At 35.3% G+C, this 21,625-nt stretch overlaps 1 protein-coding gene across 37 annotated transcripts; it reads right to left on the reverse strand.

Annotated features, from left to right (window-relative positions):
* Window positions 1–1,331: 1,331 nt before the first annotated feature.
* On the reverse strand, window positions 1,332–20,062 carry LOC111709666 (broad-complex core protein). 37 transcript variants are annotated; one of them, XM_023483455.1, is made up of 7 exons: window positions 19,251–20,062; window positions 8,490–8,598; window positions 8,314–8,387; window positions 8,178–8,254; window positions 8,032–8,082; window positions 7,723–7,949; window positions 7,482–7,497 (listed from the first exon to the last, which is right to left on the reverse strand). In XM_023483455.1, coding segments are annotated over exons 1-7 (1,275 nt in total). In that variant the 5' UTR covers window positions 19,987–20,062; the 3' UTR covers window positions 7,482–7,496. The 37 variants fall into 37 exon arrangements, with proteins under 37 accessions (XP_023339227.1, XP_023339260.1, XP_023339252.1 ...); XM_023483457.1 differs by lacking the exon at window positions 7,482–7,497 and having other exon boundaries at window positions 7,567–7,847; window positions 7,923–7,949; XM_023483454.1 differs by lacking the exon at window positions 7,482–7,497 and having other exon boundaries at window positions 7,567–7,949.
* Window positions 20,063–21,625: the final 1,563 nt, after the last annotated feature.

Raw genomic sequence — 21,625 nt, forward strand, 5'->3', positions numbered from 1 at the left:
ATAAACTCCCTGCTATCAAATCAAAAAATGCTCTGCAGTGCAGCTAAAGAAAATTTATAACCTGATGTTTGTAAAAGTAGATAAATATAGACAATTGGTTGATTTTTTACTCCTAAACCTTCATGTGACAGATTAGACACACATACACTAATAGGCTTTCATGTGACAGATTCTAACGATAAATTACTAGACCTTCATGTGACAGATTAGACACATACACTACTAGACCTTCATGTGACAGATTCTACAGATAAATTACTAGATCTTCATGTGACAGATTAGACAGATAAACTACTAGACCTTAATATTACAGAATAGACCGATAAAACTACTACACCTTCATTTGACAGATTTTGTCACAGATTAGACAGATGAACCCACTGCCATCATCCAACTGTGCAGTCATGCTTTGCCAATCTAAAAAAATGACCATTTTATTTTCTCTTGATATTAGTTTTCACGCATATATTTTTTGTGTAATATTCACTTAAAAAATGAAATGAAATTTAACACACTTATCAACCTATTTCTAAAAAAACACAGATGTCTCAATATTTATTTATTATAAATCTTACACAAGTATTTAAATGGTCTACGAGATTATATGTTTTTAAGTAATATCAAAGCCATCAGCACACATACATTGTTTGGCTCTAGTATTTTTGACAGTTTTTGAGAAATCTTAATACCATAATTAAAAGACCACTCGTGAGTCCGAATCCGACAATTATAGTTTAATTGGTGTAGTTAAAAAAAAAAGAAATAAAGCAACAAACTGGAAAAGAAAATATTAAGTTTTTACTTTGAAGGCATTAAAATGGAAAAAAAATAATTGAATTGATAAAAAATGGAATTAAATTTAATTTAATACTAATTATTGAAACTTTGTAATATATTCTAAATAGTATTTATGGAGTTCTAGTTTTTTACAGGATTTACTGTTTGAGCAGTTTGAAGTTGATATTGAAGTGTAGAATTTAAGAACAGGAATTGGAAAGTTAATGTAATTTTAGTACAATAGATGGCAACGTAGAATTTGTACACTCTCAGAACAACTATATTCTTAGTTTTTGTGTCCGACAAAAATAAAAATATTAGTGATAATTTAAAGTACTTATTTTACAGTAAAATAAGTGCAATTTTATGTGTTTTTTATTTTCTGTCTTTACACTGTTGTATTTAATCTTGAAAAACATGTCAACTAATGTGAACAAATTTCGTTTTCCTTGTTTTATTTGACACTTGTGACGTCGTGTATAATTGGTCTATTTCTCTGTTGCCACCTATTGTACTTGATAATCTATTTATTAAAATTTACTTTAATTACATTACGTTACATTGGAGTTCAGCCTAGAAATATGGAACAGTATGTTTAATCTGGGGTTCAGTCTAGAAATATGGAGCAGGAAGTTTAATATAGATTTTTTTATATGAATGAGGAGCAGGAAGTTCAATATAGAGTTTAGTCTAGAATTATGAAGCAGGAAGTTTAATCTAGAAAAATGGAGCAGTAAGTTTAATCTAGACATATGAAGCAGTAGTTTACTCTAGAAATATGAAGCGATAAGTTTAAAATCTAGAATCATGGAGCAGGAAGTTTAATCTAGAAATATGGAGCAGGAAGAGCTTCCATGGTAGATCTGTGCACAGTATGTTTAGCAGTTCTGTGCTGTCTGTGCGCATTTCTAGTTTTAGAGATTTCTCCACAAATATCACAAGTTATTCCTGGATGGTTCAGCATATGCACAGCTTCCACATGCCGACTTATATCAGTCTTCAACTAAATTTAACCAAATCAAAATTTGCACAAATCCAGTACTTTAGAACCGCAAGATTTTGGCTTCCTGGATCCGGATCTAAGGGGCAAAATATCAACCAAAAGCTGCAAAAAGTGTTCACTCTCAAACCCCAAATCTGAACTATTAATAAAAGAGAGATTATACAAATTTCCTGATTTCTGAATGTTTCATAAAGTTTTAGCATAAAAATAAGCAAACAAATCAAGACAAAATTTGCAATTTTTGCTTAGCTTACAAAATACAGTAAATTTTTAAGATCCGGATCCATTTTTTTCCAGTGCGGATCAAAATTAAATGGATCCTAGGCACTGCACAAATCATGTAATGTTTGGTTAAAAATTCAGATATTACCAACTTCAGAGGTTGGCTTATTCATATGGTTGAAATGGATCAAAATCAAATCAAATAAAGCGTTTAGGCAGGTCCTTACGATCCACGATTCAATCTCGAGATGACATTACTAAATCAAACAATTTGAGAGAAAAAATTACACAAATGAAATCAGTATTTGGCTAAATTTTCCTTAGATGTTTTGGCACAAATCTTGCAATTCCAAAACCTATCTGGCCCCTTGAACATTAATCTCTCTATTTCAGCAACTAGCTCGTTTTCAACAGCGCAGCTCAGCCCTCCTGGAAAAAAATGTTCATTTGGCAAAAATTAAATTGAGCATGAATATTTTGTGAATAAAACTAGATAATAATCATTAAATATTTATTGATTCAACATGCTATTGCACTAATCTTGAATGTTCAAGACTTCTGTGTTTTCTCAAACTCTCCCGAGTTTTAAACAGTTTGTAGCATAGATCACAGGTCACGCCAGGAGTTTGAATATGCTTTGCTTCAATATGGTTGATAATGTTGAATTTGTTGGTGGATATCTTGTTGCACCCGGAGCAGACCCAACCCAGGACTGGATCTCGATGCATATACTCCGATATAAGTAGATCCAGATCTAAATATAAACAGAGGTTAATAATATAACCAGTAGAAACCAAGAATTGTAAAAAATTAGATCATATTTTTATTTTCTTCAATCAATCAATTTAATTGTGCGCGTCCTTCATGTGTTTCCTCAAACTGTCCCTTGTCTTGAACTGTTTACAGCAGACATCACAAGCAACCCCTGCCGTTGTCACGTGTTTAGCCTCCACGTGGTTCAAGATGTTTCTCTTGTACATGCTGCTCTTCCCGCACACCTTGCAGGTCCAACCCCAGCCACCCGACTTATGCATGTACATCTCCAGCTCAGCATCAAGCTCTGCAATATTTATAGAATTGATAAATTAATTTTAAATTTAATAATTTTAAAGTATTCTGTGTTTATTCTACATAAGGGAAAGGACGAAACTGAAATTTTAGTTTAAATTTGATCCTTCTGCTTCAGGTTAATCTTGATCAGTAAGAAAAATAATAGTGTGACGAAAGAAATCATAAATATTGAAAAGCAGTAAACTTTAAATAAGAAGTTACAATTTAAGATTTTTAGTGTTGCAAATATTTACAAGTTAGAAATTTTCTCATTAATAATTTGCATCTCGTTTATTCATCAAAATGATTAAGATTCCGACTGAAAAAAATCAAAACACCACTTGCAATATAGTGAAATTTATAATCTTTGTGCTTTAACCTACAATTAAATTAATCCGGTATAAGTCCGGATAAATTAAAAAGTTATTAAAAATTTCATTATTAAAAATCCCGAATAAGAGTCAAAGCTGAACATACATTTATTATCATATAATTAGAATCTTGGTAAGACATATAATTTACTTCGCCGACTATTGTTAGATGTTTATTCATAGGTTACGGGTGAAACATGTTTTGCGTTCTTTAAATGTTGTCTCAAACTTTCCCTCGTCTTCAATACTTTTCCACAGAAAGTACAGGCAACTCCATTGGTTTTCAAGTGGTTCGCCTCTATGTGGAATTCAATGTTTTTCTTCATTTTAGAATTTTTCCCACAAACATTGCAAACCCAGCCAAGAAGAGGATCTTTGAACATAAAGCCGGCAATAATTTCGTCCAATTCTGAAAAAAATAATTATTATTTTTCAACTTTTGAAATTAAAACTTTGGGATAAAAAATCATGTTCATAAAGATTTGATAACAAACTATTTATTTAAAACGTATAAAATTAATGTTTTGTGTTCTTCATGTGAGATCTCAGACTTTCTCTAGTTTTTAACACTCTATAACAGATTGGACACGCGACTCCGCTGCTTTCAATATGATTAGCTTCGATATGCGTCTCAATGTTCCGCTTGGTCTTGGACATCTTGTTGCACACCTTGCACACCCAGTTCATGAACACGTCCTTGAACATGACCTCGGCAATCTTCTCGTCAAGCTCTGTAATAATATTACAAATTATTTAAAAATAAATGATTTATTAAAACAATTTTAATGTGAAACAAATTTCATGTGTTGTCGCAAACTCTCTCTGGTTTTCAATACTTTGCTACAGAGAGGACAAGAGACCCCGCCGGTATTGAGATGATGAGCCTCGACATGAGACTCGATATTGTTTTTATATCTCGAGGATTTCGAACAGACGGTACACATCCATCCCAGCACAGGGTTCCGATACATCAGTTCAGCAATAGCACTGCTCAATTCTAGAAAAATTTCCAAATTAGCAAAACTAAAAATTAGTCGTAAAATCTCATTTTAATCAAGATTTGGTTAGCGTAATAAACAGGTTTTAGTGTGATGTCTTAAACTATCTCTGGTTTTGAACACTTTACTGCATACATCACAATGAAAGCCCCCGGTCTGCATGTGTATGGCCTCTATATGGCTGGTTATATTGTTCTTTTTAGTCGATGATTTTCCACAAATATTGCAAATCCAACCGAGGTCCGAGGTTCGGTGCATTTGTTCCAGAATCAGATTGTCTAGTTCTGAAAAAATAAACATCAGAAAATGAAAAATATTTTCAAATTCAAGCGAAGGAAAATTATTTTATTTGTAAAATATGGTCAAACTTAATTATTAAAGTTAATGTTGGTCGAGTTACAAACTACAGGTTTTAATGTGATGCCTCAAACTATCTCTTGTCTTAAATACTTTAGCACAGATTGAGCAGACAATTCCCCCTGTGTCAACATGGTTAGCCTCAACATGGGACCGGAGGTTGTTCTTCTGTTTCGAGGTCTTTCCGCAGACTTTACAGACCCAGCCTAGCGCATCCCGGTACATTCGAGACTCAAGCTCCAGGTACAAATCTGAACAAAATGTAAATCAAAATAAAATATGGAAAAAAAACAAAATCAATAAATGATATTTTTATAGTCAACAGTTTATTCCAAACATTACTTGTTAAGAAATCATTCATTCACTATTTCAACGTTCATAGGGAAGCAGACTCTAGTGTGGTGTCTCAAACTCTCTCTAGTTTTCACAACTTTATCACATGTAGGACACACGAAGCCACGCGTCCTGCAATGCTTGGCTTCAATGTGTGCGATAATGTGACTGTTCTTTTTCGAGGATTTCCCACAGAATTTACAGATCCAACCTTGAACCTCGTCTCGGTACATATTTGCAGCAATCAGTGCGTCTAATTCTTCAACATCCAAGTCAAGTTCTAAAACAAAAAAGAACGATTTAGTTTAAAAATAAAAAAATAATATTTTACAGAAAAAAGCAATTTTAGAACACAAGATATATTAAAAATAAAACAAAAGAAGTACAGGATTATATTGGAGTTATGGTTATTGTTAATGCCCAGCTGACTTCAAGTGATGTCTCAAACTATCCCGAGTTTTAAACACTTTTCCGCATGTAGTACAAGTAACACCACTAGACTGGATATGGTTGGATTCAACGTGATTCTGAATGTTGTACTTCTTAACAGAGTTTTTCCCACAGAGTTTACAGACCCAACCCAGACTCTGATCTCGGTACATGTACTCTGAGATCTGCTCATCTAGATCTAAACATTATTCAAATAATTAATAATTATCTTATACAAAACGTCTATTTGTATCATTAACACTACAGTAAATACTAAATTCAATCGAAAAAAAAAACTATTTGAAAACATGATCTTCGGTGTAATGATCTTCCGTCCTGCGATGATTCCGCAAAGAATTTCTGGTTTTAAACTTTCTTTGACAAACATCACAGATGACTCCGCTGTGTTTGATGTGGCGCGCTTCAATGTGATGGAATATATTAAACTTGTTCATTGAGGTTTTCCCGCACACATCACAAATCCAGCTTTTGTCCGTCTCATCCCTATGCATGTGCTTGGAGATCTCATCGTCCAAACCTAATATTAAAAAATGTCAATTAAAAAATGATTTACATATTGACGACATAGGTAATAACAATCATGCTTGAAACATTTTTAGAAAATCAAAATTCATTTATTGTCTTAAAATATAAATGATTTGATGAAGTTTAAGCGTGACTAGAAACACAGTGCTTCCTAAGACTATCTCGAGTTTTGAAAAACCGCTGACACTGCTGACACGCTATTTGAAGGTTGTGCACGTGTCGAGCTTCGACGTGGCGGGAAATGTCTATTTTTCTCGCCGCGGATTTACCGCACACGCTGCAGACCCACTGGGTGCCGTTCTTGAACATCATTCCCATAATCTCGTCGTCCAACTCTAGAACAAGAAAAATTATGAAAATTTTATCCAACATTTATATTTTTTAACTCATCAGATTTGAATATTAATACAATGATGCTTTCTCAGAGAATCACGAGTCTTAAATATTTTCCCGCAAAGCCCGCAATCGAAAGCAATGTTGTGGATGTGCTTGGCCTCGATGTGCCTGGAAACGTCCTTCTTCAACATCGAGGTTTTGCCACAGTCTATGCAGACCCAGGGACTTCGTCCTTCAACCCTCTCGTCTCTATACATCTTCTTCAGGATTTGCTCGTCCAGCTCTGAAATATAAGTGGCATAAGTTCAGTTTCTAAAATATTGATGAAGTAGGAACAAAATCACAAATACTAAAATACAAAACAATCGGTATCAGATTTATTGGCAGGATTTTGGCACATGCATATTCCAAAAAATAACTAGGATGATTTTTAACATGGCTTAAATTATGTGCTCCAAATTTTCTGGGACAATAATTTTGTTGCAGAGTTTTGTTCTTGCGGTTCTCCTAAATCCTGTTCTTGTGGTAAGTGTAGATGTGGTTGTTTAAGCTGTTCTGGGACTTGTACTCTTTCAAACACAAGCTTTAAAACAAAATGCATTTAGTCAAAGCTACATCATGAGGAAGGGGGGTCGGAATCACTCTTATTTAGATTTGATCTTAGAAAAAAGATTAAGATGTAAAAAAATTAAATTGCTTTTTTTTGCGAGAAATGGCATTTATCCTAACTGGCAAACTTTAGTTCCACTGCCATCACTGTGTTTATCTTGATAATGTCGCTTCATATTAGACATTTGTCTGCAGACACAAATACTTATTTGACTGCCCTCAACCCGGCCCAATTTAGCCCCTAGAACTGAACAAAAACTAGTTTAAAATTTACTTTTTGGGCGTTTTCCCCTTGAATACTTTATTTGTATAAAAAATGCAATTTGGGCATATTTTTTCATAGTTGCCGCCCTTTTTTATATCCTTAAGCATTTAAAACTTTCGTTTTCGGATAAGATATTTTTCCTGATTATTTTTCCGCAAAGCTGGCACTGGAACCCTCCCTCCACCTCCAGCACGTTTATGTCTAAAAAAACAGAGAGAAAATTAGTAAAAAGATTTGTATAAATATCAAAATATTTGAAAATAATAAATGTTTACAGTTTTATGTTTATTTTAACATTAAATTTATAATTTAAAATTATACGAGGTACATCAGTTTTGTCTTATAGAGGACAGTTAAATATTTCAAACATCAGAAATATATCCAATTTTTACAACAAACTGTAGATTTCAACGAGATCTGATCTACCAGCGTTTAAAGCTCTTGTGCTCTGAGGTCATGTGAAGACTGAACATATTCCTGCTGGTGAAGTTAAGTCCGCACTGGAGACAGGTCAACCCACCAGGTATAGCCAGGTGCGCCAAAATATGGTCCTGCTCAGAGTACAATAATAAGACTTTAACTTTTTTCGACCAATCAATTTTTTTTAATATTAAAGAAAAACTAACCCTGGCAGTGTGGTATGGCTTGGACACCTGATATAAAAAAACAGTTATTAAAAATTCCTTCTTTTTTTTATAAAAAGTTAAAATTTGACATTTTTTTCAATGCAATAACCTTAAAGCAGAGTTTACACTCCCAAGCATCATCTTTTTGTACAAGTTCTTCCTAAAACCAAACGAGTTCCAACAAAAAAAGGAAAAGGATGAAAGGAAAGGGATAAAAAAATTTAAATTAAAAAATGCAGAACACGTAATATTTTCCTCCGGATCTAAACAAACAGTTTCAATCTCCACCACTTCCTCTTTTATCTCCAGTTTCTCTCCAAGAAGAACCTCAACTAAAAAGAGCCATGAACGACAATTAGCTAAAAATATGAAAATTTTTATTTTGTTTTACCGCTAGCTTTAGTCTCAGGGCCGGAATGCATTTTATGAAGGTGCCGACATCCACTCCATTTAGTGGAGAATTCCCTTAAACCGCAAAGTTATTTTTAAAACATTAAAGGTGACTAAAAACACTAAAATTTTTTTTGGTGACCTTGAATTAAAAACAAAACATAAAAACTTCTGCGCCTTAAGCAGATGAGACATTTCCATGGAGATCTTTTATCCTCCAGATCAACCTGAACCAAGTTCTCAGTTGGATCTGGGACTAGGAGCAGGTTCTCCCCGCCTACTAATCCTAAAACATGGAGCTGATCAAACCACAAGACCGGATAAGATTAGGTTATGGAGGATTAGAGGTTAGCAAAATATATTTTTTACATTCAAATGCGATGTATTAATAATGCATTACAAATACATGCTGTTAACTGTGCTAAATCAATTCTCCATTTCTGAACTGGGTCCGAACACCCTTATTTTGCCCGTGAATAATGATCATATGATTGGAGAGTGAATTCTTGTTTTTCAGCATCCGCTGGCAAACGTTACACTGCAGGGTTGGAGTTGCAGTGTGTAACGTCTCTATATGACGCATTGCGTTGCTTTTACTGGCAAAATCCTTGATACAGAGCAGGCAGCGCCATGGACTTTTCCTGTCATTTGGGTCAACCTGTACCAAGTTCTCTTCGTACAAACCTAAATATCAAAACATTTGTTTAAATTTGAAACTAGGGAAAAACTTGGGATTGTACATATATTCTAATATTAACGTGTTATTTGTTACAAATTCCATGAATAGTTCTGAGATGAGCGTAGCGAGTGTGTCTCGTCTTAAACACCATAAAACACACGTCACAGGGCAATTCCAGGTCTAAATGTAGACTTTCAATGTGTTTCTTTAGATCGGTTCTCTGGCTTGCCAATTTTCCGCATTCTGTACATTCCCATCGTCTTGTGGCAGTTTGTCGCGACATTGCTGCGACCTTCATGTCGATTACTCGCTCGTCGCCCTCTAAACAAATAACTTCTTAGCTTGAGAATGAATGATAATTAAACGCATTTTAAATACACAATACTAAATCCAAAATACAAGAATACAGAGGTACTATGTAAATATGGCACCATCAAGTGATGTTAATTCAGAGAATTTCTAACTTCTCCGAACCTAACCGATGCATCAGAACGATGCAAGCTACTTTTATGCACATTTAAACTATTTCTAGTTCGGTAGTTTTTCCCACAGTAGTTACAATTGAATCCTGACACTGCCAAGTGGGTTTCAATGTGATTTCTGGTATTTTGTCTGGTAGTTCCTTCTTTCCCGCATAAAGCACAGGAAAAGTTTCCATTGGCATTTTTTCTCAGGCTCTGATCTATCAATCCGTCAAGATCTAAAACATATAATATTATAAATTTAAAACTTTTAAACAAAATTGCATGCAACAATATGAACCAGACAGTACAAGCAAATGTTTATTCATCTTCAAATATTTTATCAATTTAATTTAACTAGGTTTGTTTGTGGTATCTATACACGTGAGTGAGATAGCTGTTGCGGGTTTTGAATGGTTTGGCACAGTAAGTACACTCTATGGTTTCAGAACTGTGAATTTCCAAGTGTTTTTTTAAATTACACTTAATGTTGCTCACATGACCACAAACTGCACAAGAGAAGGTTCCATCGGGGTTTTCAAATACAAGCTCGCCACCTTAAATATCAATACTTTAGTTTTCTATGACGAGTACTTATGTGCGTGTTTAAAGAGTTGCTAGTCTTAAAAATTTTCCCGCAGAAACCACAAGGATTTCCAGTCGAAGGAAGATGGATCTCTACATGCTTCTTCATGTTCTGCTTCACACCGTTGCTGTAGGAGCACATGAGACAGATATAGTTCTCGTCGGTACTCTTCTGGAACATGGTGTTAAGCCGGGCGTCTAGATCTCCGCTCTGCCCCATGTAATCGCCTAAAGGAACACAAAGTTTATTTAAAACATTTTAAGAGGCGATATTACATGAAAACTTTTTATTTAGAAAAATATAAAATTAAACATTTAATTTTTATTTTACAGTATGGTAAGCTAAATTATGTCTTTGAAGTGCCCGACGTGTACCAAAATGACCGTTACAAAGACCACAAATAAACGGATCGGTAAGCACGTGAAGTGCCTCAATGTGACGACCCAAGTCACGTTTCACGTTACAAGTTTTCTCGCACATGAGACACATCCAGATTTTCCTATCTCCGTCAAACATCTCCGACATCTGAGACGATATAACACTACCAATCCCTTCCTGTGACACACGCACTAAAATAAATATTCAACATTTAATACTGAAATATTTAATTTTGAAATATCTAAATACTGATCAAATTAAGAACTATGCTTTTTCTTGTGGTAATACAAGGCATGTCTTGTGGGCGAAATTTTCCCGCATTCGTCACATTGAAATGCTGCGGAAACATGATTGGCTTCAATATGCCGAGCCACGTTATTTCTCCGGGTATAGGTGTAGGTGCAGAGAGAGCAGGCTGGAACTCCGTCCCTGGAGCTGATGTTCTCGTTCACGAACCTGTCCAGCTCGTGCAGGCTCGAGACCAACACTGAAATATTCAACCAAGTTACTGTGACTACAAAACAACTATATAATTTATCAACTATATTGATAACTAACTTTAACAAAATATTTATCTACTGGAGGGAAATATTTTCCATGAACTCTCCAGCACCCTCTTTTTTATACACCCTGTGAACCCGCCTCATGTGGTCATCATATGATCTCTGTTTTCCAAACCCTTTGCCACAAGTGGGACACTCAAACTGTCCCTGCCCCTGACCATAGTGCATGGTTCTGACATGCCTCCTGGCATTGGTTAGTATAGTGAACCCCTTCCCACACACCATGCACACAGGGTAGCCACTACTTAGATCCAGTTTATCATACATCAGGTCTGAAAAATGCAAAACTTTTATATTTAAGAAAAAAAGAACAATTTAGTGACAAGTTACACCAAGTTTGCTTCAAATAGTATATTTAATATTTTCACGTTAACATGTAAAAACTATCAAGATCAAAATGTTGGTTTAAAAATGTGCATTTTACGTTGATGTGCATCCAGTGACCATTTGTGTCGATATTTTTTCCCGCATAAATTACACGCCACTTCCTGTTCAGCAGTGTTCATATGAACCATGCGCACATGACGTCTCGCATGCGACTTAGAGAGACTAACTTTGCCACAAGGAAGGCAGCGAAACCCATCAGCTACATCTTCTATCATACTCTCCACAAATTCTGCAATAGAAGAACGTTGAATAGTTTGAAGCTTAGATAACAACATGCCGAGTTAAAGGGACTTCGACACTAATTTATTTCAGATCAGTAAAAAAATCTTAAAGAAAGTTTCTGTCGGCAGTTGAAGTTGATGTTGAGAGAGAAAACATGGTTTTGCAACGACTCTTATGCGTCCAATACAAGTTCTTAGTCGAGGACACTTTGCCACAATATTCACAGGGATAGATTACGTTGAAGTGCCGGCCATGAGCGCTTTCAATATGGAACTTGACAGCTTGCGGTCGACAGAAGAATTTTCCGCAAATACTGCACGAGTTCTCAGACCCCATATTGTCCGAGATAAATTTCTCCAGCGCGGCAAGTGCTTCTAAAAATATTTATTTCTGTTAATCAAGTTTAGTTGAAGCTTAATAAGCGCATTAAAAATAGTTAAAATGCAAGAAAAAAACAGGATTTAAAATTACAACGTTTATTTTACTAATTTAATAAGATTGGTTTAAATAACTTTTCTTGACACCGTGTGACTTTCGCATATGATCTCCCAAAGCCCAGATATGCTTTTGTCTTTTACCACAGATTTCACAATCATAAGCTTGGTGTTGAAAATGCGTCATTCTAACATGACGCCTTGCGTCAAAACGATGCATTAAAATTTTACCACACTCTTTGCACATAGTTCCAGAACCAACATCAACCAATAGATTTTCAACAATACCTAGAAACAAATATCTTGAGTTTGAACAGTATAATTCACTTGGCTGTAGTTGTAATTTTCATACAAAGAGATCTATGATCTCGATACGAAGTTTTAGAAAAACAATCTTTGCCACAAAACTCGCAAGTGTACGTGAAAGTTCCCGGGAAATGTTTGGACTCAATGTGACAGCGGACATTTGTGATGGATTTGTTCTTCATGCATGCACAGATATTACAGATGTTGTAGGGCCCATCTTTCCGGATATATTGATCAAAATCTTCTAAACCACTTACTCCAGGATGAACTAACCCTGAAATCATAAATAAAACTTTAAAATTTACAAAACGAACATTTATTACATAAAATATTATTTACTATTCAGGAAGAATTTTTAATTTCGTCAGTTTTAAATAAAGATAATTATGGCAGCTTGGATTTGCGTCTATGCTCGGATTTACAAGAGTAAACGTCTTGTTTTGAGTTCTTTACTTGCCCGCATATGTCACAATTATAAACAAAATGTCCTTTATAATGAATTGATTCGATATGGTTCCTCACGTTCGTCCTCCACACGTGTTTAAACTTAAAGCATAGTCCACAGACGAACCCTCCACAGACGAACCCAGGATCTCCGTTGGTCAGAGGATGGACGAACTGAAGCAGGTCTTTAGGATTGGATATCGTCCCTGAAACAATGATCAAGATGAAGTTTTGTGAGCTCGAGTTTTATGATTCTGAAGTGCATTTTTAGTTTTGCAAAAATGTCCACAAATATCACAAAAATGTGATATTCTGCCACAAAAATGCTTAGACTCCACATGGTTAATAACATTGCCCTTGCTCGCATGAGTGAAGTTTCCACAAATCGAACAGAACCATTTTGCTGAGAGTTGATCTCGTTGTGCGAACTGATGAAGGTCCCCCATGGACAGTTCTAAAACATAAACTGAATTCAGAAAGTTAAAATTGTGATTAATCATGGATCAGTTACATCAATATGACCAAACAATCTATCTGCTGAATCTGGAGCTCCTGTACATCTTTTTCTGTGCCCTTTCAGAGCGTTTCTAGTTTTGCAATATTTTCCGCATTCCTTACAAAAGTGGGAGAATGCACCGTTAAAATGTTTCGACTCAATATGGTCGACTACATTGCTTTTACTACAGGCATGCGAGAATATTCGACAAATTGTACAGAAAATTCTTGAACTTGCTTCATCTTTGACAGTAAACTTCACCAAGTCCTCCACTCGCAGCCCTAAAAATACCATTTTGAGAAATACTTTGTCAAAAATGCACTGGATACATTTATAATTTTACAAGTCTAAGCTATTATCTATGTACACATTGCTTCATTTTATCAATTTTTAGTTAATTTATTGAAACTACGGGGAGAGAAACAAGATCTAAATTATTTCATTTAAAAATATCAAGCTCTATTATTATGAATTGAATGCCAAAAATAAGACTTAAATTGCAAAATCAGTATACTTTTTAAATCACAAATATGGCAGCTGTAACAATCAGGATTATAATAAAAAAATATTAATAGCGCTGATACTTCTCCTCTTTATGAAACTTTCCCCTGTGCGTTTGCAAAGATATCTTCGTTGCACAACTAATCCCACAAACATTGCACATGTGCACAAAATGTCCCTTGAAATGTTTAGCTTCCACATGATTGCGCACATTATCTTTACATTTATGAGAAAACTGATGACAGTAACCGCAGTACAGTCTAGAATTGGTTTCATCCTTGGAGATATACTTGTCTAGTTCAGCGTAGGTTGAGATCTCTAAATAAAAACAGTATTTTAGTTTTGACCCAACGACCATTGTTCACATTTCTTCTTGTGCCGATCCAAGGCAAGCTTAGTGTTAAACAGTCTACAGCACAAGCTACAGCTGTACTCAAATGTGCCAGGGAAGTGTTTCGACTCGATGTGCATTCTCACATTAGTGATAGTCTTGTTTCTGTACACACGGCAGATGTTGCACACAATAAACTCCGCCTCGCGAACCAGATATTCGTCAAAATCCGCCATGGTCTCGAGTCTCCGCCGTCCATCTGCCGTCAGTCCTAGAATGTTAATATTGTAAACATTAAGTAGTCGGCTAAAATTTCATACACTTCTTAGATTTATGTGACTGGTGAGCTTGCTTAGTAGTAGAGACAGTTCCACACACTTCACAAGAGTAACTAAAGCTGTTGGGGAAATGTTTTGATTCAACATGATTTCTAACATTAGATTTAGCCTGATGTTTAAACTGGGAACAGATACCACAAACGTAGAGGGACGATGACAATCGAAGCAAGTAATTATCAAGTTCAGACGGGTCTCTTAACGAAAATCCTAAATATGTCAAATATTTAAAAAATAGTTATGATTTAAAAAAGCTAAAAAATGTATAATTATGTATTTATTAAAACACTAATTAATTCTTATGATGTGCGCTCCGATGAACTTCTAACGCGCGTTTAGTTTTCACCACAGTGCCACATATTTGACAGGAATAAAGACAACTTCCTGGGTAGTGAATAGATTCAATATGATTTCGGACATTACTCCTAGACTTGTGTGAAAATGAAGAGCAGATTGAACAAACATATTTCCGTATTTCTCCCTCCCGTCGGAGAATAAACACGTCCAGGTCTGGGCCTAAAAACGAGGAAATATTTGAAAACAAAAAATCATAAGAATACATCAAGAAAAACTAATGGACAATTATCTGAATTCCATATTCTTATGCTTGAGCGCTTTGTGGTTAACTAAAGCAGTTTTAGACTTGAGTATGGTAGGGCATAGTGCACAAGAATAACTGAAAACTCCGGGAAAATGAATATTTTCAACATGGTTTCTAACATCGGCCCTATGCATCCCAGTTTTACCACAAATACTGCACAAATGTTTATGTTTGTCATCTAAATTATCTTTTGTCACAACATAGCTGTAAAGTTCATCAGGAGACCGCTCTAAACCTATAAAGAGGACAAAGTTAGGGTTTATAACAGAATATATTTAACATTTTTGACAAACAATAAGAATCAACAAAGCTAAGTTGAGTATTTGTGATTTTTTGCATTATGATTATGCAACGCGGTTTTAGATTTAAGTTTTATATTGCAGATATCGCACTGATATGAGAACGTGTTGGGGAAATGTATGTTTTCAACATGGTTTCTAGCATCCTTTCTGTACATAGCACCTTTCCCGCATATTGTACACAAGTACTTCATGCTACTTCCCACATCTGAATTCTCCGTGACATAATCAAGCAAATCTGCGGGATCTTCAATTATACCTAAACATAGAGCAAACTTAAAATTTCAAATTTATCGTAATTAATTTACAGTTTAGGCGGACGGTGGGTTATTTTGTGATTTTTCAAAGCAACTTTAGACTTTAGTAGTTCTGCACACACATCACACTGATAGGTAAACACGTTTGGAAAATGAATGTTCTCAACGTGATCTCTCACATCCTTGACCCTAGAAGCTGATTTCCCACAGATCTTGCACATAAACTTATTTTTGTCTCCCGTATTCAGATTGTTTACCACGTAAACTAGCAATTCCGTTGGATCTGAAATATCAATTTTAACATAAATATTCTTATTTGGATTTATTTGAGGAGATTAAACACACGGCTTAGGATGTTTAGCGATATGATTTTGTAACGCTACTTGAGATTTTAGAGATTCTGAACAGAGATGACAGTTATAAATGAAGTTGTTTGGAAAATGAATGTTCTCGACGTGATTTCGAACATGGGCGCTTCGCACTGATGTTTTTCCACAAATCTTGCACATAAACTTATTTTTGTCCATTTCGTTAGGGTTGGCCGTCACAAAGGCAAGCAAATCAGACGGATGCTCTATAGAACCTAAAATGGGAAAATATTTAGTTAAATCCAAGTTTAAAAAAACAGAATTTGAACGACAGTAAAATGTTTATTTTCTATGTTTAATTTTATGATTTTTCAGTGCTATCCTGGATCTTAGCGATATATGACAAACATCACAAGTGTAAACAAATAGATCGGGAAAATGCGCATTTTCAATATGATCTCGCAGATTTTCTTTTCTGGTACATATCTGTCCGCAAAGTGAACATTCAAACACTAAACCTTTGAGCTCGTCAAAAGTTTCCTTCGTAAATTTGTGAAGCTCGGATGGATCTTTCATTAAACCTAAAAAAAAGTAACATTTAAAAATTCGCCGAAGTTGCTTAATGTTAGTTCAACTTAGATTTTAGCATAATTGAAAGAAAAAAATGAAGATCAAAGAAAATGCGCATTTTTGTTATCATTTGATAAAAACTAATTATTTATTACATTTCGACAAGTTCTCAAATGCGTTTTCAGCATTACTTTTGATTTAACCTTAGTATCGCATAGAGTGCAAGTATAGGGAAATACATTGGGGAAATGGACATTTTCAATGTGATCACGCAGATCGTCATTTCGAGCGCTAGTTTTCTGACAAATAGTACATAAAAACCGTCTTCGGTCCTCACTATCAGGATTGTATGCAATGTAACGGTAAAGATCTGACGGATTCTCTAGATTTAAGTCACCTAAAAAATAACACGGGTCAATATAAATAGAATTGAATCTTAAAGTTTAATATTGCCATAAGAATTAAGATCGATGATACTTTGTTTTGTGGTTCTTTAGAGAGGTTTTCGATTTCAACTTTTCATTACAAAATTCACAATGATAAATAAAACTATTTGGAAAATGCGCATTTTCAACATGGTCCCTTGCATCTTTCCGGGTAGATGTTTTACAACAAATTTTGCACATGAACTTATTTTTATCCGCCTTGTCTGGGTTATCCACGACAAATATATACAAGTCAGCAGGCTCGTTTATCAGTCCTGAAAAATTTACGAATCAAACTTTAACAAATTATATATTTATATGAAGTATGCAAGCTTTTAAACTGGCGACCTTTTATGGTCAAAATAAAATAAATAATACGTCTGTTTATGAGAAAGCATTAAACTGGTCGGATTTTAGGGAACTGACAACCCTCGAAGCCCCAGGCCTGTGGTTGTAATGTTTATGATTCTTCAAAGCAAACTTAGACTTCAGTTGCAGGGGACAAAAATCACAGTCATAAAGAAATTTGTTGGGATAATGCGCGTTTTCTACATGATCTCGAGCATCACTGGACTTGGCAGCAGTTTTTAGGCAAATCTGACACATGAACTTGTATCGGCTTTCAGGATCAGGATTGCTGACGACTAAAGCAAGCAGATCAGCTGGGACTACAGGATCAAAACCTCCTAAAACAATTTATTCCATTTATCACAAATCTATAACAAGGATAGATACAGGGTCGCCAACAATAAAAAACTTAGTTCAGAGCCGGGAAGAGAAGATCGAATTCAGCTCTATGTTTAGTGTACTTATGATTATTTAAGGCTTTCTTAGTCTTCATAACCCTACTGCACAGTTCACAGGTGTAGGTAAACGCATCCGGGAAATGACGAGATTCTACATGATTCCGAACATCTCTTCGGTTAAGCCCTGTTTGTTGACATATACCACACATGAACTTATGTTTGGATCCAGTATCAGTGTTTTCCACAACATAGATCTGCAGATCCTCCGGTCCTGAAACATTTTAATTCATCTTATGACTTTGGTTTACATGCATGTATAGCTTATTCCTCCCGGCCACACGCAATCCACAGTATTTACAATTGTACACAAAGGTGCCGGGGAAATGAATACTCTCAATGTGATTTTCAGTATGTGCTTTCTGTCCATTTAGTTTACCACACAAAGTGCACTTAAATTTAGCGGAGCCGGAAACATCTATCTTTTCAATATATTGATTCAGCATTGCTCGAGAATCCCCTGAAAAATATATATTTCTTAAAAAGAAGAATTTTCAATTTGAAAACCAGTTTTTTTATGATTTCTAGACTCGTGTGCCTGCAGGGAGTTTATAGAATTAAATGTTTTTGAACAGAACGAGCAGGGATGATTTCCGGGGAAATGATTGTTTTCCAAATGCCTAACTATCCCGTCTTTTCTTGCCCCTGTTTTGCCACAAACTAAACACTGAAAATCTGAATCAGTTCTGCCTATGTAAGACTCGAGGGGACGCCCTGAAATACAAGGGTAGGCATCAAACAATTATCTACTTCATGAATCTCATCAAAAAAAAAATGTAACCAAATAAAACATTAAAAAGATTATGAAATTTTAAGAGAAAAAAGAAAGTACAAGTTCAGACTCCTCTCCAAAACGAAATCCTAAAATATATAACAAATGGCAGCGTGTGCTGCGTGACGATTAAAAATGAAAAGGCGATTATTTCATCAATTTTCATTTTTAGCAGTAGTGTAGCAGCGACGGAAACCAACCAGGGTGAAACCATAGGTTTAGGTCTGTTATTTGAATTCAGCAACATTCCAAAATAATTAAACTTTGGAATGCGCGTTGATTAGTTAGTTTATGAGTGAGCAATTAAAATATTGTTGGGACACCATTGGTTCACTCACCTTAATTGGTTTCCTGAAAATACGAGAGATACTAGTAACACAGTTTCAGACTTGACAACAAGATGAATCAATGTTAGGGAAACAAAATTTAACCAACTTGATGGTTGGTTGAATTTTGTTGAAAAATAAAGATGGTCTCCCAACAATTTACGAACATACAACTACTAAAAGAAGAAATAATTAAATAGCTTCCAATTGACTTTTTAAAAGACCCTTTCAAAAAAAATTTCTTTACCCAATTTTTTTTACTTTACTAGAATCTGTTCGAGGTAAAAAAAACTTACTTAAAAAGAGGGGAACTGTTCTTGTACAGGGGAATTTTCAACTTGGAAAGTTTTAAGTTTGCTTTAATCACCTAATATTTTTTAACAGGCATATTGTTTAAAAATAAATTGAGGAAGCTATTTAAAATATTTCTTTGGAATAAAAAATCGATGCCTACCTTTATTTCCATCCGCGCCGCCAGCCATTGAAGGGTCCATCATCTGTCCGTCGTAAGATCCGTCGCCGTATTGTCCGTAGTCGTCGTAGCTCTCGTCCTGCCCGTAGTCGTCCTCTTCTGTCAGTGCGAGGGACTGTTGGTTGGAGGAGGGTTGGTACATATCTCCGGGTGTAGAAATCACAGCACTAGAATCACGAGGTTCAGATTTCACAGGAACTACCTCTTGGATATCATCATCGTCAGGCGGGGTAATCTGTGTGGGAGGGGTAGGGCGGGGACGTTTTGGCGGTGGACCGGAGTCACGTTCTGATGGGCGGGCATTAGATTTAATAGGAGGGGGAGATTTTGAAACAGGTTCGCGCCCTTTGGCACTCTGAGATCCATTATTCTGTGTGAGACCCTTGACTCTGAGTTCTTCAGCAACTGCGAGGAAAGAGTTGAGTTCATCCTGAGCAACATTAACTTCACCATGATACATGAAGTTTAAAACTGATTGAAGATCAGAGTACTTGACTCCTTTCAGGTACAAGAGCGGATGCTGGTGTGGATTTCTTTTCAGGATGTTTCTAAAGAATGGACTGCAGGCACTCAGTATCACCTTGTGGGCCTGAAGCTGATCATCATCACATGCCAGAGTTACGTCAAAAAAGTCTTTTTCATCACGGATTTCTCGGAATGCGAGACTTATATTACTTTCAAAGTCATTCCACTTGAGACAAAACTTCTCCGTCCCCATCTTGATTGGGTTTATTCTTCACTGTTAGTAATTCACATAATAAACTAACCTGAAATAAAGATAAAATTGAAAGCCATTATCTTATAGTGCATAAGCGTAATTTCAAGATACCCTTCATGGAAAGATGGCAATGTCCGATTTACAACAGTACCCTTGTGACATTTTTCTGATCATTGCCGTTTTTCATTAAATTTCTTTTTAATTCAGATAAAATCGTGTATATTAGTCTGCAGTAGAAATGCTCAGGTAACTTTTAAAAATAATTCATACTTTATCAGAAAAAAGTTCAAATGCACCGTTGAGAATCAGGCATTGCGATTTCTGCATGAGGATCACTTGAAATTACTCTGAGACACAATGAAATCTCCTGTACAGAACATAGCTACAAACCAAAACTTGCGATATAAGAAAACCAATTCAACGAAATAAACCTACCAACGTATTCAGAATCTTAATGTTTGTAATTAGGACAGGGGTGAGTACTTTTAAGAATCAGCCCCCCCCCCTTCCCAGCTCGTCGAAGGGGATATTTTTTTGATGATTAAACATCAAAAGAAAAGTTTTTAATATTTTGACCCAAAAATGATTTTCTTCTCTCTAAAACGCGCTTATTTTTGCCAAATCCCCCAGTTTATACAAAGGGTCATACATTATAAAAAATTCAGGGATATAAGCAGAATAACTAAGTGAAAAAATTATCTTACAATAAAATTCATACACCTGTGCAAGGGTGTAATGCAAGGAAAGTTAATTGCGGTCGTGTATACTGTATACTCTGCGTACACATTGAAACCAGTTCTCTTTGGGCGGAATTTGTAAACAAGAATAGATACATCAGTTTAGTATCCGAGGACGTTAAAAGCATTAAATTTTGATAATTTGGATAATTCACATAATAGTTTCCTATGACCAGAATATATCAGATTTTTTTATGTGAAAGATGGATCCCATGTCAGGCTTTGACATCCGTCTTGTGTTTACATTACCGCCCAGAGACAGTAAACTGCAGTACAAAAGATGTGTATACTTCTGAAATAACTTTCCTTGCACCTGTGTATCTTTCGGAGTCGTACAAAAACCAGTTACACTTTCAACCGGGAAATGAAGAAAACGGAACCAAAAATTAAAAGTGAATCAAGTACAGCCCCTTAATTTAGTTAAAACTTTGTTAGATTGTCAAAAAATATTCAATGGGAAAAATTATGATAACAAAAAAAATAATTTTAAGGGAGTGACCGACAGTGTATGGTAGTTGAACTGAGAATGTAGTATTATGGAGAATTTTTGTAGGCATCATTTGAGACTAATGAGACGTTTATACGTTGAATTTGCGCTCTTGAAAATTCGTCAAAAATTTATGATTTTGAGAATCGGTATTTAAAAATTATTCAATAACAGAGAAAATGTGGTGAGACGGGTGAAAAAAATGAGGAAACGGGTCGAAAAAAGAGGAAATCAATCAACAAACTCAGATGCAAAACTATTTCAGAAAACCGGAAACGGGCCCAAAAATGACGAAACGAATCGAAAAAAAGAGGAAGTCTTTTAACAAACTGAGAATTTAAAACTGTTTCTGAAAACCGGAAACGGAACAAAAAATGCAGAAACCAATAAAAAACGGGAAACGTATCAAATGTAA

This window comes from Eurytemora carolleeae, unplaced genomic scaffold (genome assembly GCF_000591075.1).
Source record: "Eurytemora carolleeae unplaced genomic scaffold, Eaff_2.0 scaffold662, whole genome shotgun sequence".
Lineage (NCBI taxonomy): Eukaryota > Metazoa > Arthropoda > Copepoda > Calanoida > Temoridae > Eurytemora > Eurytemora carolleeae.

Bases quoted from the DNA above. Each gene is read 5' to 3' on its own strand.
- LOC111709666 (XM_023483454.1), bottom strand. From the start codon at position 19,986: ATGGGGACGGAGAAGTTTTGTCTCAAGTGGAATGACTTTGAAAGTAAT. The intron at 8,599-19,250 runs GTAGGCATCGAT...TCCATGTTTTAG, and splicing joins CGGCGCGGATGGAAATAAAG to GATTAGTAGGCGGGGAGAAC. The intron at 8,083-8,177 runs GAAAATATTACG...GTTTGGTTTTAG, and splicing joins CTGTTTGTTTAGATCCGGAG to GAAGAACTTGTACAAAAAGA.